Here is a 20,162-nt window from a genome sequence, read left to right as displayed (position 1 = left end):
CCCGGTGCTGATGACCCACCTGCCCGAGGGCCAGTGCAATGGGGAGGGCGAGGTGGAAAGCGCTTCCCACCACTGCAGCTCATTAGCTCAGAGCATTCTGTCATCCACAGGCACAGAGGGGCGCACTGTGGACTGAAACCTCCTCCCTTCCCAGGGCCCAACAGGCCCAACAATGACAGGGAGAGCCTTCGAGAGCCTCTGGTTGCTCACTCAGCAGGGCAGAAGGATGTGGTGGGCTGCAGGGTGGGGGGACAGAAGGCTGTGCTCCCCCCCCCAGCAGCCACAACACTGATCAACCATGTGTGGGCCGAGCCACAGTCATCAGCTGGCCCGCTGGCTGGTGACACCTGTTCTGGCCTAGTCCTCTCATTTCAGAGACTGAGGCCCAGAGAGATCAGGGGTGTATCGGGGTCACACAGCAGTTTTGGGGGGAGATGGAAACTCAAATCTAGTCCTCCCGGGGGCCACCCTGTGGCTCTTCCCACCCAACCTCTCTACCTTTTTGTTTGAGGCAAGATTAACAATACTGAGAGACTCTTACACAACCCACGGAAACAGGTTCCCCGGGAGCCTGCACACGCTTAGAAGAGAAGCGAAGGGAAAACAGACAGCAGCCGTCTGGCCACAGGACCTAGAGAGACTCTTACACAACCCACGGAAACAGGTTCCCCGGGAGCCTGCACACGCTTAGGAGAGAAGCAAAGGGGAAACAGACAGCAGCCGTCTGGCCACGTGACCTAGAGAGACTCTTACACAACCCACGGAAACAGGTTCCCCGAGAGCCTGCACACGCAGAGAAGAGAAGCAAAGGGAAAACAGACAGCAGCCATCTGGCCACGTGACCTCGAGCACCGGTGGAAGCTCTGAGGAAAGTTCAGTCCAGGGTTGAAAAAACAATACAGTCAGATCTTTTCAAAACACTCAGCAGAGTTAAAAAGACAGTATGTCCCAAAACAAGTAAGTTCTATTGCCTGCGTGAGTGTGCTTCTTCTCCATCACATTGTTTTGACCTCGTGGTTAACTCGAAGCTTTTCCCATCCCTCCAAGTTATTATTATCATTGGTAAAAATTCAGTTTCCAGCATAGTGAAACTTCAGATTTTGCTTTAAATGCCCGAAGCCAGAGCATTTTCTGTTCTTGGATCAGGGTCTCCCTGAAGTCTGGAGAGGGAGCGTCCATTTGCCAGGAAACGGTTTCCCATGAGGCTCTAGAAAAGCCAGTGTTCCCTGATGGGGTCTGAGCCTGAACTGGAGTTGGGGACGGGGTGGTTGGTGTCAGGTCCACTGAATGGCTCAGGGGCAGGCGCCCTTCTCAGGGCCCCAGGGGGCAGAGGAGCTGTCCCCAGTCAACTCCGCCATGTGCTGAGTCATCCTCAGGGAGCCCTGATGAGCCAAAGAGCACCGGACTCACAGCAGCCTGGGGGACCAGCGCCTTTGTCCTGCGCAGGGCACAGTGGCATGACCTGCGGAATGCTAATGTCCTTTGGGTCCTAACCCTAAGAAAGACTCTTGCCTTCACAATTAAGTAGGTGCTTCAGGGGGCCCGAACGGGCCGACCAGACCCAAAGAGGCCTCGTTCCTTCCGCCACCCCCGTGCTACCAGTAAAGGCCCGGCCAGCTGCATCCGCCAACAGCCAGCCTTTATGCTGCGTGCGTAAGCCTATAGAGCTGAGATGTCCTTCTGGGAAACCACACCCCCTGGCCCTGGACACCTCTCAGTGTTCATTCTGCTCTTGCATCCAAGCTTGGTCGGTGCAAGCATTCTGGGGGTGTTCAATCCCCGGGAACCCCAACACCCTTGCATGGACAAGGTCCATCTTTCCCAGGTTGTCTCTCCACTCTGAACCCCTGTGACCACTCACACGACCCCAGCAGCCTGGGGACCTGTGTCTCTCTCTCTTACAGTGGCTCCTCCTCCCGTCCTTTCCTACGGCCTTAGGCGGGGTGTGCCGCTTTCTGATCCTTTGCCCAGTATTGCCATCTTTATACACTGCCCCCCCCCCCCCGCCTCTGCTGCTCATACCTGCGCCCCTAACCAAACCTGGAACTGATCCCTCTTCCACCAGTCTCCCTGGACCTCGCCCCTCTTTGAAGCTCTTTCCTGACACACGCTCATCAAGGGCCCCCTCCGCTGTTACTCTGTCAGTTCCTCTTTCTTTCTGTGGGACTAGGAAGGAAACGGCAGTGACGCCCATCATGACCTTTCTCATATCAGCTGGGCTCCCCCCACTTTGCAGAAAAAACCTCCGGGCACACAGGGAAGTCTAAGCTGTGTTTTGCAAACTGTGGGTCACCACCCATTAGTTAGGACCCCAAACTCATGTTAGTGGATTGCAACCAACACTCAGAGAGAAAAAGAATGAGAACAGCAAACACCAGAGTGCGTCGCCCACGGTGAGGATAAGTATTGTTTTGTGACACTCTAGTTTCAGCGTGTGTTTGTTCCACGTCTCAATGTCAAATATGTTTCTTATTATGAGTTGCAGCCCCCAAAAGTTTAAAAGTCCCTGGTCTCCCAGAGAAGCAGCTAACATTTTTTTTTTTTACAGAGACAGAGAGAGAGTCAGAGAGAGGGATAGATAGGGACAGACAGACAGGAATGGAGAGAGATGAGAAGCATCAATCATTAGTTTTTCATTGTGACACCTTAGTTATTCATTGATTGCTTTCTCATATGTGCCTTGACCGTGGGTCTTCAGCAGACTGAGTAACCTCTTGCTCAAGCCAGCGACCTTGGGTCCAAGCTGGTGAGCTTTTGCTCAAACCAGATGAGCCCACGCTCAAGCTGGCGACCTCGGGGTCTCGAACCTGGGTCCTCCGAATCCCAGTCCAATGCTCTATCCACTGCGCCAACACCCGGTCAGGCGCAACCAACATACTGAAGACACGTTATTATTGAAAGTGAAGGGAGTGAGAGGTGGTTAAAGGAATTTGCATTATTGTAGGCGTGCCAAGAGCACCGCATCCCCTACAAGGGTTGTAGGTGTGTGTATGTGGGAAGCCCCTCTCCTGACCTTGGAGGAGGCGGGCCTGGGTAGGAAGTGATCCCCGAAAAAGTCTGTAGAAATGGCCAAGATGCACATCCAGCACTCAGACTCAAACTCGTTTATAAATCAAAGACTGAAATCTTAATTTGTTGTAATCAAGATCAAAAGGACTTATAGGGACTACTATGGACCCGCCAGCAAACTCTCCACCCGACTTCCAAAGCCACTCCTCCGGCCCACAGAGCAGAGCCCACAGGACATGTCCCATGGGGGTGGGGTCCAAACTGTGGAAATCTAGCAGCTTCTTCAGTCGGATCACCGGGTGCTACCGCTTCGTGTGACAGAGCATGGGTCTGGTCTCCGTGGGCAGGCGGACGTCCCGAGCACCCTCAGCTTCAGGCAGGCGTGGTGGCCTGGCGTGCAGTCACTGGCAGTAAAAGGTGAGCACATTTTCCTGGTTTCCTCGGATCAGGACGACAGGAGGGCTGAGGTCCTGGGTCAGCGTCTCCAGCCAGGCCATGTACAGCGAGCTCGGGCACTTCCCCTTCCTCCCTATGGGCAAGGTGCTGGGGGCAGGAAGAGAGGCAGGTAAGACTTCACCTGGGGGCCTTCCACACTCAGAGACACTCGTGGTTGGCTTTCTGGACAGCAGCTCTCGTGACCCCTTCAGCGCTCCTTCTTCCCAGCCACCCTAAGAATGATCTCTCACTCTCCTTAAAAGCAGGACTCCGGCCTGACCTGTGGTGGCGCAGTGGATGGAGCATCGACCTGGAATGCTGAGGTCGCCGGTTCAAAACCCTGGGCTTGCCCGGTCAGGGCACATAAGGGAGTTGAAGCTTCCTGCTCCTCCCCCCTTCTCTCTCTCTCTCTCTCTCTCTCTCTCTCTCTCTCTCTCTCTCTCTCCTCCCCCCTAAAATGAATAAATAAATAAAAATAATTAAAAAAAAAAAAGCAGGACTCCGAATGTACCTTCAGCTGTGAAGTATTTCTGAACCAAGTCATGACCTGGTCCCCACCAGCTTCCCCAACTTACCTCCTACTCCTTTCAGCCTTGCTCACACCCCAAAGCTATAGTGGCTTTCTTACTACCCCTGAACAACATGGCGAGCTTGCACCTGCCCCAGGGCCTTTGCACCTGATTCTTTTGCTAACCAGAAGGCAGTGTCCCCAGGCTGGCTTCTTTGAAACACTCAAATCTTGACTCAAGTGCACCTCCTTCTCTGATCACCCATCTCTCTCCATCATAGCACCCTGTTTCATTGTCTTCATAGAACTTCACACTCTCAAAATCCCCCTTTTATTTATGTGTTTGTATCTGTCTCCCCTGACCCCTCTCTAGAAGTTATGTTCACTCATGAACAGGCTGGGTCCGCCTTATTCACTGCCCTATCCCCTGGGCCTAGAACACAGTCTGATACGGTTGGGATGTTAAGTGGGTGATCCTACCTGTCCGCCACTTGAATCATACAGCCTCGCCTCTCCAGCCACACACCGGCTTGTGGCCACAACATGGCAGGTTCACACTCTTCTGAGTGTCCTCGCCCTGCCTCCTGCCCTGAATGGAAGGCCCAGGGAGCAGGTCTCCACCCCTGCCTTGGGGGGACCCCTTGTCTGAGCTGCCATGCTGTATGAACAGCAAACTGCCCTGGGGAGGCTGCTCAGCCATATTTTCATGGCTATTTCCAGTAGTGACTTTGTCATCATCTTCAGATTCCCAAAATGCCTTGCCATGGCCACCGCTGTCTGCTCTCAGCTCTGGGAGAAGCCAGCATAGCACAGAGCTGGCCAGGGTTACAGGAAGTTAGGGCCCCAGCACCTGATGTGCTTTCCCAAAGTACTTCCACAGGCGCCATTGCATCAGAGCCTCACAACAACCCTGGAGAAACCAGGGCAGAAGGGACCGCATTGTGTGATGCTGGGCTCCAGAGCACGGCTTTGGCGTCAGAGACGCTACCTGAGTTGTGGCTTTGCCACTTCCTCAGCCGTGTGGCTTTTAACAGGTGGCTCACTGGCCCCGAGCCTCAGCTCTCTGCTCCCTAGGGGAGGACACACAGCTCCCTCCTGGGCTGTGAGCTCTGAAGCAGAGAGCACACAAGGGCACCTAGCCAGTGTTTCATCACACCAGCAGTTGTTCGCATCACTTGTTCTTATTTGCCAGCATCAGATGGCCAAGCTGGAGAGTGGCAGAGCTGGGACTTGACCCAAGGTTCTGGGATTGGCCCTAGCCCAGTTGGCTCAGAGGTAGGGTGTCAGCCCTACGTGTGGAAGTCCTGGGTTCAATTCCTGGTCAGAGCAGGCAGGAGAAGTGACCATTTGCTTCTCCACCCCCCTTCCCTCCCCCTTCTCTCTCTTTCTCTCTCTTCTCCTCCCACATCCATGGCTCCAATGGTTTGAGCAAGGTGGCCCTGGGCACTGAGGATGGCTCCACGGCCCCGCCTTAGGTGCTGAAACAGCTCGGTTGCCAAGCCACTAAATAGCAGCCCTAGATGGGCAGAGCATCGCCCTGTATGGGGCTTGCCGGGTGGATCCCGGTCGGAGTACATGCAGGAGTTTATCTCTCTCCCACCCTGCCGCCCTGCCTTTATCTTAACAAAAAACAAAACAAAACAAAACAAAAACAAAAAACCCCAACAGAACAGAAAAGGTCCTGAGATCGCCCACCCCAGCTGCCTCCGCTCACTGCCACCCCCACTTACTCTGAGAAGGCGAATTGAGGTCCCTAAACAGCCGCCTCTTATTTAAAATGCCACTCTCACGGCTTCACTTGGGACAACACTATAGTCTTTTAAAAAGCAAGGTCCCCAGGACTAGGGAAGGCAGGCGGGAACAGGGACATTCCATTAACCGAGCATCACCTCAGTTAGAATGGATCTGTGTTAGCTGAATTTCCAGGGAAAGGGAAGTGGGCACACTGAAACTGAACTTCCTGATAGAACAGTTATGCCAATGGCTGAAAATGCCCTCTGAAAACCATGACATCCTTTTCAGGGACTGACTCCAGACACTTTCAAGGCCATGAGGAGAGTGGTGGCTGCATCACCAGGGGTGAGGGACCCCCATCGCTCCTGCGGGGGCCTGTCAAGCAGAGCCTGTCCACTCCGCGGAGAAACGGGCTTCCTTGACGCTCAGCCCAGCGCCAGGCACCGACACTCTGGTCTGGCTCACCAGGTGCGTGCCTTTAAGCTACTAAGCTGTAGCCTGACCAGGCGGTGGCACAGTGGATAGAGCGTCGGACTGGGACATGGAGGAGCCAGATTTGAAACCCCAAGGTCGCCGGCTTGAGCACAGGCTCATATGGTTTGAGCAAGGCTTACCAGCTTGGACCCAGGGTCGCTGGCTTGAGCAAGGGGTCACTCGGTCTGCTGTAGCCCCCCGGTCAAGGCACATAAGAGAAATCAACCAATGAACAACAAAGGTGCCACAAAGAGGAATTGATGCTTCTCATCTCTCTCCCTTCCTGTCTGTCTGTTCCTCTCTCTGACTCTCTGTCTCTGTCACACACACACACACACACACACACACAGCTACCAAGCTTTGGAAATAAAAGCCACTCTGGCACAAGGGACTTTTTGTTCAGAACTGTGTCTCTTAACCAGAGAGAAAGGCAACCTTGGATCTAACCCAGATGCAAAACAGTAACCCTGCGTCAGAACCACCAGCACAGCTTCAAAACTCCAACCCTGCTCTGCAGCTGCAGGGTCCTGGGCAAGTTGCTTAGCTCTGCTGAGGCTCAATATCCGTGTGTGTGTGTGTGTGTGTGTGTGTGTGTGTGTGTGTGTGTGTGTGTGTGTGTATCCGGGCGGAGGGGTGTAGGTAAACAGAACCACCTCACAGAGTTCTGAACATTACTAAGGCCAATCCCTTGAGTGTCAGGCTCAGTGGCTACAATGCGGTGTTGATCATGTTGATTATGGTTTTGATTATTGCTATCTGGCTATGAGGAGGAAGTCTTTATAGTAAAAAGAGAGGTCTAGCCTGACCTGTGGTGGCGCAGTGGGATAAAGCGTCGACCTGGAACACTGAGGTCGCCGGTTCGAAACCTTGGGCTTGCCTGGTCAAGGCACATATGGGAGTTGATGCTTCCTGCTCCTCCCCCTTCTCTCTCTCTCTCTGTCTCTCTCTCTCTCTAAAAAAAAAATCAATAAATAAAATATTTAAAAAAAAAAAAAAAAAAGAGAGAGAGGTCTAGATCCCACAGTTAGACCAGGCCTATGGCTGTTAGTCCGGGCAGAGCTTGCTGGGCTGGTTACAAGGCCAGCTTGTCAGCTGCCAAGGCTAAGCCGAACTGAAGCCATCAATAGATACACGTGGCCTTGAATGGAAACAGTAAACAGATGAACTGCTGATCAGTAGGCGGCAGACAACCAAACCCTACTTCAGACCTGCTCTAGAAAACATTCCCGTGTGCTCCAGAAATGCTGGGAAAGGTGACTTTGTCGTTTTAAGGAGGCTTGGGAGGACTTCTGTTTCCTCGGAATTTCCGGGGAATGTGTGCTTCTGGACTCTACCCCAGACTGCAGGGGAAGGAATGGAGGAATTAGTCATTGCCCACAGGGCGGACAGTTGGAGATTAGCAATACAAAAATGCAGCTCCCTGCCCTCCCAGAGAAGTGGCCCAACAGCCAACAGCGGCCCCTTTGGCCAACAGCTGTAGCAGCCACCACGGGGTGGGAGCTTGCAAGCCGCCCCTCTGAGGTGACTGGACTCAGGGTTATTTGTATCAGCTAATCTGACAGGGCTGGTGGGCAGGGGGATTGGATTTCCCTATGGGGCCCTGGGGGTAGGGGGCGGGGGAGAGTGGGGGGCTGAGAGGCACCAGTACGTGGTCACCTCCCACCTGCTGAGAGCCTGACTCATTTTAGTGGCAAATCAACTTAGAACCATAACATGTTAGAGTGAAAGAGAACCTAGGAACTCCTTTAGTTTAACTCTTTTCTCTAATCAGGGGACTGAGGCTCAGAGAAGTCCAGCTGTGTGCCGAAGGTCACCCGGGGGCTCACTGCAGACCAAATGCAGGCCTGCTTCTCTGAACAGAGGTGGCACCCAGGAGGGGGCGGTGCAGCATGCCCACACACCTCAGGTGGCACACACCACGTCCCGCCTTGCACTGTGACCCCGTCTCACCCAAGCCACCGTGCCCTGGGGACAGTCCCCGCAGGATGCTGGCCAGGGCCTTGCAGATAATCCAGCCCCTTTCCTTGTCGCAGTTTCTACATCAAAGGAAGCATTTTCTTTGTACAAAAATGGTCTCCCTGCACACCCCAGGAGGCATCGTGTGTCGGGAGAGCCAGCTTCACGGGCCTGCAGGCTGCACGTCCGCACAACCCTGAGCTTAGAAGGCTCCCACGCTGGGTTTACCGCCCTGCTGACACCATCTTGACGATCTTACTAGGGTTTGGCCCAAGGGCGCCCACCTTTTCATTTTGCACCAGGGCCTCACAAACTGTCCCCAGGATCCTGCTTTCAGGTTAGGCTAAAGCAGGATCCACAGGTGTCTTGGCTGTCCTGGGGAATTCCCAGGTGGTTGGCCCCCAGGAGATGTTGCCAGTATTTGCCTTGGCAATGACCCTCATTCCTTCTGAGCAGGACCTCCCTGGGAGGGGGACGCAGGTGGCACCACTGGCCTCCGAGAGAGGAGAGCCACCCTGAGACCTTCTCTGTGCCCCTGCCACCTTCCACGGTCTCAGCCTTGGCCGATCACCACCAGTGGTGGCGCATTACTGCACACGGCTGCAGGTCTGGGATCCTCAGGGTCTGACGGGCACTGAGCCTGGACTGTGGGCTGGAGAGGCCCCTGCCTCTGCTGCCAGGGCCTGGCACCGGTGTCAGCTGGGGGTGGCTGATGGCCAAAGAGACCTGGGTGATTCCCAAACAGACAGAAATTGATTTTCTTCTGGGATGACCTGGGGCCCCCTTTGCCAAGCTGAGTTTGGCAGGAAAAGGCGACAGATAAGGGAAAAGCAGTGGCAAGGGGCAGCAGTGAGACCTCGGCCAGCTGGCACTGCCTAGGGAACAGGTCTGTGATGTCCCATATTTAATGACAGCGAGCCAGAGGGTGGAAGGAAGAGATCAGAAGCGGTTAATCAGTTAACAGCTGCAGGGCACAGCCAACAAAGAGTGCTCACACCCCCAACGCCTATCTATTGGAACGCTGGACTAACTTCCAGGTGGCTATTTCCACGATTATCTAAAAGACAGAGCCTGCCCAGCGCCATCAAAAGCTCAGGCGTCTCTGTCTACTTACACGTGAGCTTTCCAATCTGCTGCCCACGGCCGGTCCACATGAGTGGACACTTCTTCCTGTGGACTCTGCGCCCCACTTCACAGTTTTTTCAAAACAACTTAGATCTCTCTCCCTCTACTTGACGTATAAATGCCACCAACTCCAGGACACAGATGTGCTGGTTCCTCTGCCAGGCACAGCCATGGGGGTTTAGACTCCCTGCCCAGAATCTGGTGCCTTTGTTTGTCCCTCCCTCCCTCCCTCCCTCCCTCCCTCCCTCCCTCCCTCCCTTCTTCCCTTTTCTCTCTCTCTCTCTCTCTCTTTTGCTCGCAACGGCCCAATCAACCCGTTCTCTTAGAAGGACCTGGGCCCTGGAAGCTGAGGTTTCAGCGTAAGGCACTCAGGTGAGAACGCAGAGCAGACGTAGGCCTCTGTCTCACAGGCGAAGGCGAAGGCTCGGGCCCCCAGCAGCGGCCACCCTCCCAACGCTCACGCCCCGGGCCTCTGCGCCAGGCTGGTCCTCCTGCTACTTACACGACCACCAGAGCAGCATCTCGGGAGAAGTCCAGCAGGATCTCGTTCAGCCTCACCTGCCGCAGGGACTGGGGTGAGGAAAGCCACATGGTCACTCCCCACATCCCTAGGACCAGGCCCCACCCAGCCCAGGGGCCTTTTTTAACATTCCCAACAGGATGCAAATTGTTCCCCCTAAATTATTATCAACTTTCCTGCCTCTGAGAAGGAAGGGGACCCTCCTAGGAATGGAATTCCAAGCTCATGCATGCTCACCTCCGTGAGAAGCCCTCCTGGGTTTTTCCTGCCTGACCTTATTACCATGACCAGCAGGACAGCGGGGGTGTGGGGGGGGGGCGCAAGCACCTTCCCTAGTGCTGGGAGAGCTGGTAATTCATAGTAGAGAGAACTGAGCAAGGCATGTGAGCCCCCCCCCCCCGTACCCCGCTGTCTCCATCTGGGAAATGGGTATGATAATCGCCCCCAGGGGAGTTGCGGGAAGATGGAGTGACATAACGCAGGGGCAGAGGGCCTGGCGTGCAGAAGGCACTTGACAAGGTGGACTCGAGCAGGGGTGGGACGATCTTCCATAACAGGGTGGGCGAGAGCCTTGTTTGGACAGCAGGCTTCACTTAGCTCTTTCCAAGGAGCTGGGCACCTGTGTGCGGCCCCTGGGGCAGGGCCTCCAGGTGGAGAGGCCAGGTGGAGAGCCCCCCAAAGCTTGTGTGGGGCTGGGTTGTGGGGGAGGCTCCCTCCCACCCCAAGGCCTGCCTCCAAATTGTCCAGAAATGATTGGCACTCTGGGTCTGGTCGTGGACAGACACCCGTTTGGGAGAAAGGAAAACTAAGGGGAAGTGAATGATCCCCGATCAGGGCTTCCGGACCACACTCTACTGGCATTTGAGGAGGAAGAATTCTTTGCGGAGGGAACTGTCCTGTGGGCTATAGGACATTTAACAGCATCCTAGCCCTCTACTCAACAAGTGACAGTAGCAACCCCTCCCCCCAGGAGTGACAAACTGATTCCCCATCTCCCCAACCTCAAAGTGGCCACAGAGCCACCACGGTTAGCCCTTACTAAAGTCCTGAAGGTGCTGTGTGGGAGGTGGCCATGGCTTCAGCTGCATCTGGGGTGGGGTCTACAGGGCAAGGCAGGGTCTGCAGGGAGCTATGTGGGCCCTCAGGACAAATTCGACCTTGGCCTTCACCACTTGTCTCATGAGTCGCCAGCAGGCACAGAGGAATGGGGAGACAGACCCTGGGCAGTCCTTCGCCGTGGCAGGGTGACGGCAGGCGGGCCGGAGAACCAGGCCGTCATGCCAAGGACAGCTCTGACCCTTACAGCCCACAGCGGCCACCCATCAGCTCCCTGGGGCAGCAGAGGCGCCGGGACGCCTCAGAGGCCGGGTGTGGGGGGCGGGGAGCAGGGCTGAGGGCTGAGGGAGGGGCGCTGAGGAAGCTCAGGACAATGGGCACAGGGTCCCCCACTCCCCTGCCCAGAGAGGCCCTTCTCCCTCCGGCACCTTGACTCTGTTCTTGTTAATCTCCTCGTCCGAGACCTTCCAGGGGCAGTCCCGCCTCATCTCGGCGACGGCGGCCTCATCCTTGAAGCCGTCGTTCAGGCGGAAGGGCGCAATCATGTCCTCAAACCGCTTGGTGCTGCGGACAGAGAGAGCAGGTGAGACCAGGTAAGATGGCCCGTTTCTGGGGAAACCAGGTCCCTGGAGGATGCCACAAAGACACACTACTTGGGCTGAACCCCGTTCTGACACTGCCGTTGATGTCAAAGCAGCTTTTGTGTTGAACTCAGCACCGATGGTGCTTCCACGAGTCGTCATGACGACTGACCCGGGACCCACCTCTACCTGCCTGACCGGTCCCAGGTGTTTACTGAGCACTGTCCTGGGCTAGGCCTGGTACTACACAACAGTGGACAAACCAGACCGCGTCCCCTGTCCTCACGGGTCTCACGCTCTGCTGGGCGATGAACAGGACCAGCCTTATGAAGGCACAAACCAAGTACCAGGGTGGGGACTCACAGGGGTGGGGAAAACCTCTGGACCCGAAGGATGTCAGCCACGCACAGGGCAGGGCACTGAAGCCGATGGAACGGGAGGTGCAAAGGCCCTGGGCAGAGCGTGTTTGGTCTGCCTGCGGAGCTGCGAGGGGCCGTGTGGCCAGAGCAGGGTGAGTTCAGGGACGTGGGGCGAGGCAAGGACAGACAGGTGTGAGGGCCAGGTCCACAGGCCATCGTTGTTTGCCCTGAGTGGGGCAGGAGTGTTGGAGGGGGCATTCCGTGTGGTCTGACTTCCGTCATCAAAGATAGAAATTCAGAGGGGGCGGCATTCAGACGACGCCGTGGGCAGCCACGTGGATGGATGAGCCCACCTGGGGACGGAGTCAAGAGGAGAGAGGAGAGTCCAGGGCTGGGCCCCCAGGATGCCAGCACCTGTCACTCAGATGAAGGAGGAAGAGGCAAGCCCAGGAGACTGGACGACCACTGAGGCGGGAGGGACCCAGTGGAGCGTGGCGTCTCGGAAGCCAAAAGAACTATTTTGGAAAAGGATCGCTGTTAAAGGCGGCCGAGAGACAGAGACAGATGAGGTCAGAGTGGCTCTGTGGACCCGGCACGGCGGAGGTCACTGGTGACGACAGTGGTTTCCGTGGATCAGTGGGGCGGAAACCAGACTGCAGTGCGGTGGGGGAGGAGGGGGCAGAGGGGGAGGAGGGAGAGGCGACAGGGTGCACCCTCCCGTTGGAGAAGTCCGGCTGTGCGAGGAAGGGGAGAAGCAGACCCAGGGGTGGAGGCAGGCGCAGCGCAGGGGCAAGGAGAGGGGTTTAAAGTGCAGAGGTGCTGGGCGGAGCCTTGGCGTCTGCTCTCGCCGCCCCCCCCCCCCCACGGGGAAGGTCTTCCCCGCGTCTCTCCAGCTCATGGCCCAGCTCATGGCCTCCCTCAGGGCTTTGCTCCGCCTCCAGCAGAGATGACCCTATCCTCTCCTGCATTCTGGTCCATCTCTGCAGCCTTCTGATGGCTCCTGACGTTCTCCGACAGGAGTCTACAGATCCCTCACCATTAAACAGTCCCTTTCTCCCCAACTTGATTTTCTCCTTTCTTTGGGGAATGAGAGACGGAAGGGAGAGATAAGGGCCAACAGGTCGGATGGACCTAACTCTACTGAGGAGACAGAGTCCTGGAAAACCTGAAGGAGACTGATTTACCCGAAGCAAATCCTATTGTAAACGTCTTGTTTTTAAAACATGCAACCAAATGGTTGGGAACATACACGATCTCTTCTGAGGCCACAGTTGAACCTTGCTACAGTTCCCGGGGGGTTTGCTCAAAGCCCGAGCACTTGCTGTTGCATGGGGTGGGGGGCGGCTGCCCAGATCATTCAACGTTTTCCCCACCCCAGCCCCCAGTGTGCACACATCACATGGGGCTGCAGCTGCCTGCTGCTGCTTCAGGGCCTTTGCACATTCCTTTCTCTCCAGTGGGACAGGCCCAGCCTCTGCTCTGGCCTCTGCAGAAGGAGCTGCCCTCCAGCCTTGTGTTTGGAGCATGTGACTCTGTTGGACCAAAGGTAGCCAAGAAGTGGGATTTCCAGTAACCTCTGCCTTGGCTTGGCAGGAAGGGATACGCTGGGCCCGTCCCATTCCTTTCTCAGGAATTTAAATTAGGCAATACCTGGAGAAGGAGGCAGTTTGATTGTACAGAAAGGTCAAGATGCAGGGTTCAGAAGCCACATGAGCAGGCAAAAGCCACCAACCCGGTGTTTATAAGAACACCGACGGTAGGCTGGGCGCTATGTTACATACTTGACGCTGTTGCTAAAACAGTGGTTTTCGGAGTGGGGTGCCTGGACCAGCACTGAGAACTTGTTAGTCTGAGACCACTGCTTTACAAAATTACTCCAGGGGCTGGCGAAAATGTAGAAAACTGTCACTTTTTAGGATAAAATCAGCCTTTTATGAACAGCCAGAACCCTGGGCTTGTGAAGCGAGTAGACAGAGACTCCCTGGGCCCCCAGGCCTGCGGGTGGGGGCCCTTGTGGTTGAGACCCCAGCTCTGCTCAAATGCAGAACAGCTGTGACCTGCACCACTAAGAGTTTCAAAAACACTTGCTCTAACCAAAGCACCGATGTCAACTCGCCAGCCTCCAGCCCAGGTGTGCTTCTGGCAAAGACCAGAGCTCTGTATGCAAAGCAAGGGACAGGAGCAGGAAAATAAACAGCTGCAACCTCTTTTGTTCCATGAGCCCAGTCTGGGGGCGAGGGGTGGAGGGTGGGGGAGGACAGCGCCTCCGCCCCTGGCTCACCAGAGAGGGAGGGCACAATGGGCAGAGGGGGCTGCAGGGCCCTGGCTGGCCCTTCTGCCTGGAATCCCCACTACAGAGAACTCACTGCTCGGCTCGCGGCTTCTGGTTGATGTCGGGGAGGATGTGAACTTCGTGGAATCTCAGTCGGAACTTGCTCAGCAGAGAAATGATCCTGGAACATGCAGATAGGGAAATACCTTTACAGTAAACTCATCTATTCATTCCACGAATTCTTCTTGTGAGCAAAACAAATCAAATCCTGCCCTCGTGGCATTTACATTCTAACCTGGGAAGAGGGTAGACCCTAAGTGAGTTCTGATGAGGTAGGTCAGCTGATGACAAGGGACGAGGAAGAGTCACGGGCCAGTGTCTGGTGACCAGCTCTGGGCCAGCACACCACCTCCCATCTTAACGTGTCCACACATCTGCTCTCGTGACACGGCAGGTTCTGATTGAGCTGGTCTGGCATGGGGCCGGGGAGTGCATTTCTGACAAGCTCCCAGGGGGTGGGATGCTGCTGGCCCATGGGTCATACTTTGGGGAACGAGGGATGGTAAACCCACCCTCGGGGGAGGGGGGTATCGCCCTGAAGGATTCTACGCTCTGCCTCGTTTCTCAGGAGGAGAGGCCTTCTCCATCCCTCATCTCACACAGGTCTGTTCTCCAGCTCGAGCGGATGTGTGATTTTAAAATGGAACACCCCTCCCTGCCGTGGTTGGGACTGGGATGTCTGCACCCGATCCAAGGGTGGGGTGGCGGGCCCAGAACAACTTCTGAAATGGACAGCAACCTGTTCCTGCCCAGAGCTCCCTCACCACGGCTGTGACCTGGACAGGGGCACAGGGGCAGAGGGTGAGGGGACCCGGGACGGCCCCGGTCCCCGCCGGCAGCTCCCCACTCACGCCTTCCTCTCCTGGTCCATCCTGTTGATCTGGCCGCCCACGAACACGCGGATCCTGCATTTGCTCCATCTCTTCTTGCGGCCGAGGAGGTAGGGGATGAGGAGGGTGAGGCCTGCCAAGGAGGGCCCCCGGGAATCAGGAGGAAGATGCTCGCAGGGTGGACTGCTCTCGGGGTTCTCACCCCTCCCCCTCTCGGGGCCTCAGTTTGCCCAGCTGTATAGTGGGCGTGCCGGACCAAACCAGAGCGGCACACGGGGTTCTGCGGGCCCAGGCTCATTCGGCCCACATCACATTTTTAAATAAGTGAGCTGACCTTTAACAATTAGGGGGATTTCACATTAAAAAAAAAATCAGGCTATCCGGCATTTCTTGAGGATTGAGAATTTGACCAGTGGATAGAAGCCCCCCTCCCTCCCTGTCGTCTCTCCACACAAGGCCCAGGACCGCCGTCACTTCTGGCTGTGAAACCTGGGCCTGATTGTTTCATCACTTTGTGCCTCCGTTCCCTTATCTGTACAGGGGGTTGAGGACAGCTCCCGTCTGGGATGGCGTTCGGTGGACCCACGGAAAGCCCTCCATGTCGGCACAGAGGAGGTGCTCGGTCACACCAGCTATCGTTAGCAGAATATGTTGGACCAGAGCAGAGATTTCTCTCTGTCGTAGACTCTACCACAGGTGGGAACAGCGGAGCTGCAAGGCACAAGGTGGTGCGAGCATCTCTTTGGGAAGTAAAGACTCTCCCTACGCCTCCCTGTGCACCAGCCCGTCCTCCCACTTATGTCCTGTGATGCGACCCCAGGGCCATCGAGTCTGAATGTTCTGTCTCCTGTTGACATCAGCTGCCCCCTGTACATCTCCACTGGACAGCTGAAAAATTAGAGGCCAAGAGAGGGGCCCAACTAGGTTCCCCCAAGCCCAGGGGTGGGCCCAGGGGCCCCTGTCCACCCTTTACGGGGCTCTGAGGTCCCACCAATGGCCTTGTCAAGAGCAGCCAGGGAGGCCTGACCAGGTGGTGGCACAGTGGATAGAGCGTCAGACTGGGATGCGGAGGACCCACGTTCGAGACCCCGAGGTCACCAGCTTGAGCGCGAATTCTTCTTGTTTGAGCAAAGCTCGCCAGCTTGGACCCAAGGTCACTGGCTCGAGCAAGAGGTCACTCGGTCTGCTGAGTAATCGCAACGAAGAACTGATGTTTCTCATCTCTCTCCCTTCCTGTCTGTCTGTCCCTATCTGTCCCTCTTTCTGACTCTCTCTCTGTCTCTGCCACAAAATAAATAAATAATAAAATTAAAAATGAAACTGCCTTAAAAAAATAAAATAAAAGCAGCCTGGGAGGGCAGGCCGAGAGGCAGAGTCACGGGGTGGGTCCGGGAAGCCGGCCAGGGGAAAGCACGCCTTCCAGAGGCACCGACCTCCGTCGTCGAAGAGCCAGTAGATGTCGATGGTCTTCTTGCCCTGCTCCGACTGGAAGATGGTGCTGGCCTGCTCCTCCCACACCAGGGCCTCGGGGTCCACTGCAGAGGCAGAGGGGCCGGTCACCGAGGAGCAGAGCCCGTGCAGACCCGAGTCTGTCTGCAGACACGCGCTGTGCTGGGAGGTGGCCTGGCTGGCTGTCCTCGGGGCTGTGCACCCAGCAGAGGGCATGCCGGGGTGGGCGGGAGGCCCAGGGCACCCCCAACGGCCCCTCTGACCCCAAGACTGGTTTGCCCCTCACAGAGGCTCACAGAATGTTCCCTGCTCCTGTACTGTGGGTTCCCCCACCTCTCAGGCACCCCTGCCCCTCCCCTAACATTGGAGCACGGCCAGAGAGCCTCAGAGGGGCCCCAGAGCCCGCTGGGTGGGTTCTCATGAGGCCCAGCCACCAAATTCCCCCCGCAGGTCTGCAGTTTTTAAAACTGCCCAAGCCACCCCCCTCCCCCACCCCCCAGGTTCCCGACCCCAGGGGTCTCAGGGGCCTCCAGCCCTTGGCCAAGCTCCCGCGTGGCTCCCCTGGCGGCCACGCAAGGTGAGCGTGTCCCAAGCCTCTGCTCGAGCAGGGTGGGGACTGACGTGTTCCGGAGACAGAGGGCCTGGCCGTGCTGGCGCTGGCCTCCTTGCGGTCCTCCGCCGGGTCAAACACAGGGTTAACTGCAAGAGAGGGATGACAGCCAGGCTCCCACCGGTCCTCACCCAGGCACTGCCGGGCCCTCCTCTCCTGGGCCCTCACCCGGGCACTGCCGGGCCCTCCTCTCCTGGGTCCTCACCCGGGCACTGCCGGGCCCTCCTCTCCTGGGCCCTCACCCGGGCACTGTGGGTCTTCCTCTCCTGGGCTCCCCTTTACACAGAGAAGGAAGTCGCCACCCCTCACCTGCCCCTGGTCTGGCCCGGCCTCCCTCTGACCCGATTCCTTCTGCCCCTTAGGCCACCGCATTCCCCGCCTGGAACGCAGTCTCCAGGGGTTGGCGTTCCGGTACCAGGTGCAGCTCTCCCCAGAACTCCCTTCTCAGCCCAGGGCCCCCTCCTCAGAGCGGGCTTCCAGCCGTGCCCTGTGCTGGCCACGCAGCAGTGACTCGTGGATCCACCCACCAGGCCTCACCCCGCAAGGGCAGACCTAGCTTCGTTCCCTCTGCGCCCCCAGCACCTAGAACAGCGCCGGCCAGGAGCTCGCTGCTGCCCTGCGGACACTGGAGGCGCCGATGCTCGCTGACCCGCGCGGTGCCAGGCCGGACCAGGCCCGGCCTGCGAGAAACAGCATCCACTCCCTCCGGCTCCCCAAGCGCCTTCGCCCCATGTGTTTTCATGTATGTTCTGCATGTCAGAGTCTGCGTAGTCATGCGTGACTTTGCATGTTAAGCACATCCCTACTCTGTGCCCGGCCCTGGTCTTAGAGACCAAAGCACCCCGTTTCCACGGGCCTCTGTGAGCATTTCCATGTTCTGGTGTGTTTGTGTGGGCTTTCTCCTCTCCCCTCTTCCCTTCTGCGCCCTCTCTGAGGTCCTGTTTGACCCATCTGGCGACAAAAGCACGGACCGTGGTTCCAGGAGCTCTGAATTCTGGTCTGCCCACCCCCACCCCCCCGCTGGAAGCTGATCACTCCTCAAACTGATCACTTCCCCTTTCTGGGCCTCAGTTTCTCCCTTTGGAAACCTGCTGAGCTCTAAGGGGCCATCAAAAGCTGACAATCTAGGACTCTGTGGCCTGTATTCCTTACTCGTCTCCCCCCTCTTCCCTTTACCACTTAAAAAAAAAATCAGGTTCTAGAACTTTCTGGGATCCCATCCCCGTGTTGGACAGGGATGCCGAGCAGGTGGGGCATGCACTCACTGTGTGCCTGCATCACCTCCGAGACGTTGAGCCCCTCACGCATCCTCATGACGCACACTCCGTAGTTGAAATCAAAGGCGTCACTGGAGAGAGAGCCCCGGCCCCCCAGGAGACCAGATGTCAAGGGCTGGCCCTGCCCCCCGCCCCCCCCCTTTCTCCTCTCTGGCCCGCGGTCTCCCCATCTGCGAAATGCACAGGCGCAACTGGGGAGTCCCCGGGACCCTCCAGCTCTGCAGTTTGTGCACTGGGATCCCGTGGACCCTGCACTCAGGGGGAAACTTGAGTCCGACCCTGTCCCCTGATACACATTGTGAATAATCCTCACAATTCTACCAGCAGAGGTGGAGATGGGAATTACTACCCTCATCTTACACAAAAGCTGAGTTCTGGGGAGTGACTTGCCCGCAGTCACACACTAGAGAATTAAGTAGCTGGCACTGCCCACCCTGCCCGAGGCTGGGCGTGAGCGCAGGAACGACCTCGCTCATGCAGGCAGCATGGGTTGTCTACATGGAATATAAGTCAGGGCAGGTTTACTGCCGGGGTGACCGTGGGCCCGGGAGCCCACTCGCTGTTCGGGCTGATCTAACCGGCTCAGCACTGCCCTCCGGTCTCCTTTGACTGCACGTTTCTGGGACAGGGACCTGTCAGGACCCGCGTGCTGGAGCCGTGGGATGTTAGAGCTGGGGGAGAGGAGACAGGTGCCCCCCCACCTCCGGCTGTAATTCTGAGAGAGGCCGCTGAGGGGCGCTGCTGAGAGCCACACAGCTGGTGCACAGCAGACCCGCAAGCAGGTCCCCGGTCCCCACACTCAGCCCGCCCCGATGCTGCACACCGCCTTTCGGCACCGATGCAGAGAAGTAACTCAGACGTGCATTTTCTGGACCTTGCACAGCGAGAGCTAAATGAGAAAGGGTCTGGAGTGAGCTCTGAAATCCCCAGGGCGTTCACCCCAGCCTCCTTCCCCATGCCTGTCACCTCTGCAGAGGCCTGGCCTCACTTCTTGCTCTGAGGGACTATCTCACACTCCTCGAGCAGGCTGTCCACAGTCCACAGGAGGCCGCGAGGTTTCCACCTAGACACCCATATTTTCAACCTCTCTGTAAAACTACAAGATATGGCAACACTGGGCCCATATCTCCTCCTCGGCCCAATTGGCTAGAGCTGAGTAGCTCTCCCCAGTTTGCCGCAGTCTCCACCGCTCCCTGTAGCCCCACACCTGGGCCACTTCACTGTTTGTGTTACCTACCAGGTCCCATTCTCAGCCTGGAACCAGTGACTCAGCGTCTCATGTCCCCACTGCTTCCACCCCAAAGGCCCAAGCTGACAGGCCCAGCCCCTCACTCACTGCAGGATGCCAATGTAGTCCTCCACCGTGGCCGGGTGAGCCGACTGCCAGTTCTTCTTGAACCCGACCACCAGAATGTTGGGCTTCATTCTCCCGAGACCTGTGGCCTGTGGGGTGGGGGGGATGAGGTGAGGAATTGGGCCTCACACCCCCAGGGGCCCTGCTCTGTGACTGGGGTGGGGGGCTCTCTCTCTGTCCCGGCTGTCCTCTCTACCATGTTGCCAGGGCGTGTCTGACGTGGAGAGCTACAGCCACAGCCATCCCCTGTGGCCTGTCCAAGCCTGGCCTAACACCTGGATTGTCCCATTCGTCCTAAGTGATCCAGCTCCTGTCTCTCTCGAGCTATTTCCCATAATAAGGGACTTGAACTTGGATGTGAAGCTTGGAATATTATTCCTGGGTCATCTAATCCATACATCTTTAATGGTTCTCTCTTTTTTAATGTTTAAAATATTATTTAATATTTTGAGGTGAAATTCACATAGCAAATTTAACCATTTTAAAATGTTTAATTCAGGCCCTGGCTGGTTGGCTCAGCGGTAGAGCGTCGGCCTGGCGTGCGGGGGACCCG

At 56.8% G+C, this 20,162-nt stretch overlaps 1 protein-coding gene across 2 annotated transcripts in view; it reads right to left on the bottom strand.

Annotated features, from left to right (window-relative positions):
* Positions 1-3,104: 3,104 nt before the first annotated feature.
* Positions 3,105-20,162, bottom strand: part of SLC12A3 (solute carrier family 12 member 3) — a 32,352-nt gene continuing 15,294 nt past the window's right edge. For both annotated transcript variants that reach the window (XM_066243509.1, XM_066243510.1), the window contains exons 18-26: positions 19,592-19,698; positions 18,244-18,326; positions 16,990-17,067; positions 16,353-16,454; positions 14,941-15,052; positions 14,124-14,210; positions 11,246-11,381; positions 9,744-9,811; positions 3,105-3,552 (exon numbers count right to left, since the gene is read on the bottom strand). In XM_066243509.1, the coding sequence (XP_066099606.1) occupies positions 3,411-3,552; positions 9,744-9,811; positions 11,246-11,381; positions 14,124-14,210; positions 14,941-15,052; positions 16,353-16,454; positions 16,990-17,067; positions 18,244-18,326; positions 19,592-19,698 (915 nt within the window). In that variant the 3' untranslated portion in view covers positions 3,105-3,410. The remainder of the gene's footprint in view (positions 3,553-9,743; positions 9,812-11,245; positions 11,382-14,123; positions 14,211-14,940; positions 15,053-16,352; positions 16,455-16,989; positions 17,068-18,243; positions 18,327-19,591; positions 19,699-20,162) is intronic.

This window comes from Saccopteryx bilineata, chromosome 9, assembly GCF_036850765.1.
Source record: "Saccopteryx bilineata isolate mSacBil1 chromosome 9, mSacBil1_pri_phased_curated, whole genome shotgun sequence".
Classification (NCBI taxonomy): domain Eukaryota; kingdom Metazoa; phylum Chordata; class Mammalia; order Chiroptera; family Emballonuridae; genus Saccopteryx; species Saccopteryx bilineata.
The sequence above is the reverse complement of the archived record's forward strand: the minus strand, read 5'-3'. Positions and strand labels throughout refer to the sequence as shown.